We start from the raw sequence: 8,404 nt of genomic DNA on the forward strand, positions 1-8,404 counted from the left end.
CACTAAGATTGATCCAGTGGCCATGGTATTTCTCTTCCTGCTGTGTCTCTCAAATGAGAAATATGCTGGACATTGTGGTTCTCCCCATAAAAGTCTTCTGCAAATACCACCCGGGCACTGACTGTTTTCTGTGAATGAGTTTGCTTTGTTTCCATTTTTGCTTTTTATTTTTCTGCTTTTATTTTTAATTTCTCTGGTTTGGTGGCCTGGGAATGGAAACCCAGGGCAAAGGGTAATTGCTTGCCAAAGAATGGAAGTGAAGTGAGAATCCTGGCTTAACCTACATGGTCGTGAGGGAAATATTAGACATAAAATAAGAAAAGGGAAAAGGAAAGCAATGACTAGTGTGATCCTGGGCTTCTCTGCTGCATTAAGCAGTTTCAGCTTTCATAGGTCCCTTTCTGCTTCTCTTCTCTCTTTTTATATTGACTTCAGACTCTTTGGAGAATAATTTAATTTATGGAATAATGGTTTGGATGCATTCTTCGTCCATCTCTCTCCTTGGTTCAAAATAGGTATTATTAACATTTAAAATGTTTATTTATTCTCCACTTTATTTTAGAAACAATCTAAAATGCCAGAGTTTCTATATGATTATGTGTGTGTGAAACTGAGATTTTTTTTTAACACTAGATTTAGGAAGACCATATTTATATTTTTGATGAGGATGATATATACACACATATATATATATATATATCTCCATTCACACATACACATATATGAATATGTATAGATATTTTTAACCCTCAAATAGTTTAAAAACTAACATTAGAGGGTTTTTGTAACTCTACTTAAGATACGTATAGCAATTTTAACATTTTAGGTGATTTAGTGGAAATTGAGAAAATAGTCCAGACTATATTATCCTCATCCTCAATCTTAACTGAAAGCATTTCTAAGCATCAACAGAATACTTCTCTAGAAAATAACATAAACCAAATGTTTTGCATTTTCTTTATTATTTACAGTCAGACAGGTCTCAGGGATATTCATCCATGGACAAATATAAACATACTTTACTGTTTCACTCATTGGCATTCACAGTGCATGAACCAAGTTTACCTTCTAGAAAACTTGTTGTAAACTTCATCTGCACTTAAAAGCCACTGAGAACTATGAATTCCAGGACAATATGTTGACACTCTGTCATGTGCGCCTGTGTCTGTTTCAAATATTGGTGCACATATTAAAAAAGAAAGATATAAGGTTTCTTTTAATTGGGAAAAGAAAAGTGAAAGTGAAAGTCGCTCAGTAGTGTCCGACTCTTTGCGACCCATGTAGCCCTCAAGGCTCTTCTGTCCATGGAATTCTCCTGGCAGAGATACTAGAGTGGGTTGCATTTCCTTCTCATAGGGAAAAAAAATTCACTTGCAATTTTGGGGGTGCATTTTAAGACCACTTACTTTTTTACTTTTTCTGGTTTCTAGGGCGAGGTCATTGGGATGAAGAGAGCGTGGTCAGTTCTCCAGACCCTGGGTCTGCCAGCGAATCAAGTGACCGATACCGCACTGAGCAGTTTCAGAGCAGCCCGCATGAACCTAGCAAAATCGAAACTCTGATAAGAGCCACCCAGCAAATGATTAAAGAAGAGGAGAACAGATTGCAGCTAAGGAAAGCGCCCCCAGACCAACTGGCTTCCATTAACGGAGCTGGGAAAAAACACTCCCTCTGTTTTGCAAACTACCAGCAGCCCCCACCGACAGGTGAAGTCTGCCACAGCTCAGCTCTTGCCAACACTTCACCATGTGACCACATCCAGCAGAGAGAGGGAAAGATGCTGAGCCCCCATGAAAATGACTATGACAACAGTCCCACAGCACTGTCTCGGATAAGTAGTCCCAATTCAGATCGCATTTCCAAATCCAGTTTGATCCTAGCTAAAGATTATCTACATTCTGATATGTCTCCCCATCAGACACCAGGAGACCATCCTGCCATTTCTCCAAACTGCTTTGGCTCTCACCGGCAGTATTTTGACAAGCATGCTTACACATTAACTGGATATGCCCTGGAGCACTTATATGACAGTGAAACCATTAGGAACTATTCCCTGGGCTGTAATGGCTCACACTTTGATGTAACTTCCCATCTAAGGATGCAGCCAGATCCAGCACAAGGACATAAGGGAACATCTGTTATAATAACCAATGGAAGCTGATGTTTTTTCTAAAATATTTTGTTCTTTAAGGATCTCTGAAACATATTTATCATTTAATGCCCCACTACCAGCATTTACAATGCCGCAGATTGTTAGAATGGATAATTTAAGTTACTGGGTATTTGACATATGTTCTTGTGAAATCAAAGACAGAGCACTGCATTCAGGGTTATACATAGATAATGGAGCTAAAGTGAATACACAGATTTGCCCCTCTATTTATATGGGAAACAGAATAAATTTTAATTGAAAAATACCCGTGTAGATTAAGTGAGCTTGTTTACCACATGAAAGGACAGATGGATGACAATGCATTATAATGATCCAGTGAACTTCATGCACATAGACCACTATCCACAATCTGCTGTATATACTTCACATACTGACTGTATTTCATAAGTACACCCCAAGCGGGTAACTTTCCTTAACCCTAGCACATAGAACATTGGAAAGAAATTTCTATTCCCAAATAACTAAGAAAGAGGGAGATACATCTCATAAACTAGTTTTTCTTTGTGGTTTCAACCATCCAAATCATTTGATTTAGGCATAAATTAAGGAAATGGCTCTGAATCTAATACAAGAATGAGTTTTCACCTGGTATCCATTATAAGCAATCAGGAAGTGTGATTTTGCACCTTACTTTTGAGTTCGACAAAGAACAGGATCACACTGACATAGCGTTAGGGGTTTTTCTAAGTAAAAACACTGAGTGTTGGGACACACATCAAAAGCCTGGGGTGCCCTATTGGAAATAGGTTAGTAAAGATGGACAAGACCAGAAGCAGAGAAAAAGGAAATGATATCTCAAAACAAACAAGTGTCAGCAGATGTAATCAACATATTGGAAGCTTATAAAACTAACCAAATAAAAACTCAAACTAACTCACCAGGAAAAAAGGCTGCTAAGTGGGAAAAAAAAAAAAAAAAAAAAGCCAACAGAAAAACTAAGGAAAACCAGTGAAGTACTACATGACAGCAGTATAGTTGTTTGAAGTGTTCGAACACATGTCAATGCACAGATGTGCAAATGTGACACGTGGAAAGCCTCAGGAGAGAGTCTAAGACAAAAGCTTGGGCTGATGGACAAGTGGCTGAAAGGGCAAGAGCAGTTCTCTGACTGAAGGAGCAGGCCAAGTGTTCATTTTCCATATTGTTTATAAACGGCAAAAACAAACTTGGTCTTAGGTTCATGGATACAGTAGAAGATGTGGACTAGATGTCGAGATCTCTGAGTTCCAGCTCTGACCCTGCCTGTAACTTATTTTGGGAGCACTCACCATGCCTGGGCCCCCATTTCTTTATCTGGATGGCAGCTTTTAAGTTCCAAGCTTCTGTGGTTCATTGGAACTGAACTTGTCAACCAGTTAATAACTATCTGATGTGAGTTATCAAGGCTCATCTTTCTGGCTTTTCTGCACGCAGAGAGGTCTAGATGCTTTGAAACTCGAGCAGGTCCATGGGCTTTTTTAGACATGTTATAGCTACAGTCAACTTTCTAGTTCAGCCAAGGTATAGATGGTAGAAACTGAGGGAGAAGTAATATAAATAATATTTATTTAATGCACCATTCTCTAGTAATCAAAGCAAAGTGACATAAGTGATTAGAGAAATTTCATAGAAAATATTTCCTAAGAGTCCCTTGCCTAAAACTCATGTGATATGGAAGGGGGTGGGGTATATTGGAAGAAATTACTTATCATTTTGAAGGCAGAACATGACTTTGAGCACTCAGGGATTGGTACTATATCTTCATCTTTTAACACAGTTATTTGAAAGTCCAGAGGCAGGTGACAATCTGAATGATGGTAATCTGAGATGAATACTGTTTGTATATGAGAAAGGAGGCTACATAAAATTAAATAGTTCTTAAACAGCAATATTTGTGCTGTAAATGAAAAAGGTGCAAGTGAATGAGACAGTCAGTGTATACTTTAAAAAATGTTCAAAGAATAAGAAAAACTAAAAATTGAACTATACAAGCTCTCAACACTTAAACTGAATTTTTGATCAATTTGCAACATGAAGTAAGGTTTTAGGAATGCTAAAGTTTTTGTTGAATTCTGTAGATGGACAAATGGTTCAAAGGTACACATAGCTCAAGGATATGGTGCATTTTGGAAAATAAATCTATACAGGTGGGTGTTACTGATGGATACATGTCCTACCAAAAGTGCTCTAAGGACAGATGTTATCAATATAAAAGGAATGGAATCTCAAGAATCAGGAAAAATGAACTGAAATGAAAGAAAACATTGTCAAAGAAATTTCAGTGGGATTTTTATATGAAAGAAAGTTAATTGATGAAAGAAAATATGAACTCTACAAATAGGGGGTACTCAGAAAGAGTAATGCACTTTAAAATGGTTATAACTAATATTGTTAAGTGAAGACAGAATTAACTGAATTACATCTTGACTAAATTTTTGCTAGATTGATCCAGTTTTACATAACCCATTTGTATAATTTACAGGTCTAAAATTTTATGGTAGCAGCTTTATAACGTAATACCTATATGTGTATATGTATGTTCCCATTTAAAACTAAACTTAAATTGGAATTAGTTTTAAAAGTTGATTTTCATAACTTTGTTAAATGCTGAGAATTGGTTGAAAGAGAGAGAGAAGTACGATTTTTCTATCACTTTGGGGATTCATAAAAATGTGTTATATCCAGTTACTAGTACATATGTGGCAATTCATTAGATGATACAAACCTCATGCTTTCTAATAATGGTAGGAATATTTTTATTTCCCATTTTACCTGTCTGCCTACCTAACTTAAAGATTTGTATGACCAAAGAAATAAATGAGTATTTCCCCATCTTCCTTGGGAAATTTTAGTTAAAACTATTATTGAGAATTTACAGATTTGGCGTATTATTTTTAGATGCATAATATTAATGTCCCAATCACTACAGGTCAACATTTAGATGTGTTACACAGAGTTTTTTTGACATAGTATGCTGAATATAATGGGCTGGCTTTTTCTAAACTGTAATTGCCTGATATAGGGTAATATGACACAGGGCTGGTATGACACTCAATATGAAAGACAGGATGCAGTAAAGATTTGCCTTCAGTGTTTATACAGAAAACTCATTTATTCTTTCTTGATTATATTTTATAGGGCTAGAATATTTCCACTGGGTACTATTCTTAATTCTTGGTACACCCTGCTGCCACATGCTGCCTCTGGGCAGAGAATTCCACTTAAACTAGACTTTAATGGGCTCTTCCAGAAGAGGATAATATGCTTCATTTTCTTGTCTCTTTTAATGGGGGATAAGAATCAGTTCAATAAAAGATCATTTGGAAAATATGCATTGACATTTTAAAATAAAATGAGAGGATTTTTTTCCCCCAAGACCTAGACCAAATAAGTTTGATAGAAGACACTACAGCTAAGGAGACCGAGTACAGAGATAGTATTTTGTAGCTCTCTCTTTCTTTCAAGAGACGAATGTTACTAAAATATTCTGTGTGATTCTATTAGTGCTAGTAGCATTTGGAAGTGACAGAGTGAACACTGATATTTGGAAAATTGAGAATTTGGCTATTTGGGAGTCACTTACCTAGACCAGTGGAAGAGCTTACATTTCCATGTGCTCTTTTTGATTTAAAATGTTTTAGTGCCCAGATTTGGTTCCTTCATTCACTCAAATTACAGGACAGAAAGATGCATCTTGTTTTCGGAATAATTTAATAACAATTGTGAATCCTGTGGTTCTCCAAATAAGTGATTCAACTTTCATGTCAGTGTCAGTTTTGTGAATAAGAATTTGACAGCAAAATTGATTGGTTAGTTCTAACTGGGAAATGCATTGTAGAGAAAACATTCATTTTCCTGCTAAATGTCAGATGAATGACAGAACAGCTATGGACACATGCATAGAAAGTATTCTTGGGGAGAGGAGTTTTTGTGTGGGGCTCATTTCTTGTGCACAGGAGTTCTACGGGTAATGCTGAATTTGAAAAGTGAGATTGTGCTCATATCCAAATAGGAGTTTGCTCAGAGTTCCTTCTCTAGGACAGTATGCAGAAAGGCTGAGTACATGTGTATATACGTATACACACAAACACAAGTGTAAAACAAGTAACAAGATTCTATTCTGCTGTGCTCCTGAAAAACTGATGGTTCACATGATAAATTCTAATTAATAATTTAATACCAAACTTTATCATTTTATTTATTGCAGTTTTGCTGCATGGGACTTTGCTTTCATAAGCCTATAGAGTAGAGAGTTTGTCCTAATTTTCTGATCTGGAACACATTTAATCACATTTGAATTTGCACCCAACAACCCTGGTGTGTTTACGTTTCAAAAGAATTAAAATTGGCGTGGAAAAAATTTTAGAAATACTGTAACTTTTTTTTTCCATTATTTTTCCCCAAAGGGAAATATTTCAAAAAGTAAAACATATGAGTAGGCACTTCAAAGAAGAGATAAAATATTTTGTTTGTTTTTTGACTGACACGCTATAAAAAGGATTATATTTGTGAAAGAAGATGCTGATTGCCAATATTTCAAATACCATCTTGCAATGTATAGTTTTTAGTGACATCGTAGTATAAGTCTGTAATTTGAACTTTTACTTTGGAATGTAAAGTAGAAAATATTAGCTTTGTCAATGATATCTTGCAAAGTGTTCCCATTTATAATTATTTATATTGTAAATAGCTTTCTGAAGTAAATTTGAAGTTAATGTGCATAAAATGTATTTATTATGTGAGGAATTTTTTGGTTTAAAATATAGTTATCAATATGTAATATGAGTCTGAATTATTCATTGAAAGAAAAATTTCTGTAGAACAAAACAGACCGCCAACAAGAAGACTAGCAATGTAAAAACATAAAGATTGTTTAGCACTAGATTCTCTTGGTAACACACACCCACACACACCCACATACACTTTAAGAGACCTGGCAATAGAAACTTAAACACATGCACAGTATCTATTAAGTAATGGACCTAATTTTCACTAGATACTGGAGAATGTTTTCTCAAATTTTTTATTAGAACATCTTAAGTGGGACTATTTCGGTGTCCACTTTGCTAAAATAAAGTGAGAAATTTCAAAGTAAAGGTTACATGTTTAAGGTCCAAGGAGGGAAAATAAAACCTATAATATTGAGATTATTTAGTTTGCTGTAATTTAAAAACATTAAAAATATAGTTTGAATACTTCTTCTTTTGGAACTCAAGGTATTTTTAAAATTTAGAAATTAAAGTCAAACAAACAAAAAAGATTGCCAGGTGATTCTCTCTTTTTTTCATTTTCATAGAACCCAATGTGGTATGTTTCCCCTTCCAGGGATTTCTGATTTACCTTGAGGTATTCCAGAAATGGTGCTTCCCTGGTGGCACAGGGGTAAAGAATCTGCCTCAATGCATGAGCTGCAGGAGACACAGATTCGATCCATGGGGCAGGAAGATCCCCCTGAGGAGGGCATGGCAATCCACTCCAGTAATCTTGCTTGGAGAATCCCATGGACAGAGGAGCCTGGTGGGGTCACAAAGAGTCGGACACAAATGAAGTAACTGAGCAAGCACACATGCATTCCAGAAATGGTCAACCATTAGACAATTCAACAAACCTGCATGATATATTTTTAATTCAATGGAAATGGTACTTCTATTTCATAAAGCTTTTTGACAAAGTACCACAAAATATCGTTGCCATTAACATGACAGCATTTATCAGGTATTTTTCTATGTGATTCTTTAAATACTTGTTTTAGTGCTTCCATTTCTGAAAATAAAATTATTTTCACTTACTTTACATTTCAAAATAACTTGCACTTCCAATTTAATTCACAACACTTATGGAATCTGTATTATAAGCCCCACATAGGATAGACACCAGAATCTTTCTCCGTGTAGGACCTTCTAGGAAAGCACATGGAGAGGGTTTTTAATTTTCCTTATGTGCTTTGAAAGTGTAAATTCCTTAGCTCATCATAAAAATGACAAGCATTTATTGAATCATCATGTGCCAGGCATTGAACCAAGCTCAGATTATCACTGGAGTCTGAATAGACCCTGTCACAGAGGGAAATACCAATGCACTCTATCTCTGCTGATGAGGAAAGTGAGACAGACTGACTCAGTAATTCAATGACACAGCTAAGTAAGTGAGTGGTGGAGGTGAAAGAACCCAGACAGGTTTACTCCAAAAGGCTACCTTACTTTAGTCTGCTTTATGTATATAAATAAATAAGTGAAAGAAAATATGGTCTAA

At 35.7% G+C, this 8,404-nt stretch overlaps 1 protein-coding gene across 1 annotated transcript in view; it reads left to right on the plus strand.

The window, feature by feature from the left end:
• Positions 1 to 3,108, plus strand: part of SIM1 (SIM bHLH transcription factor 1) — a 69,787-nt gene extending 66,679 nt beyond the window's left edge. The window contains exon 11 of the mRNA XM_019967311.2: positions 1,431 to 3,108. Within this exon, the coding sequence (XP_019822870.2) occupies positions 1,431 to 2,161 (731 nt within the window). The 3' untranslated portion in view covers positions 2,162 to 3,108. The remainder of the gene's footprint in view (positions 1 to 1,430) is intronic.
• Positions 3,109 to 8,404: the final 5,296 nt, after the last annotated feature.

The sequence above is a fragment of the Bos indicus genome, chromosome 9, assembly GCF_029378745.1.
Source record: "Bos indicus isolate NIAB-ARS_2022 breed Sahiwal x Tharparkar chromosome 9, NIAB-ARS_B.indTharparkar_mat_pri_1.0, whole genome shotgun sequence".
Classification (NCBI taxonomy): domain Eukaryota; kingdom Metazoa; phylum Chordata; class Mammalia; order Artiodactyla; family Bovidae; genus Bos; species Bos indicus.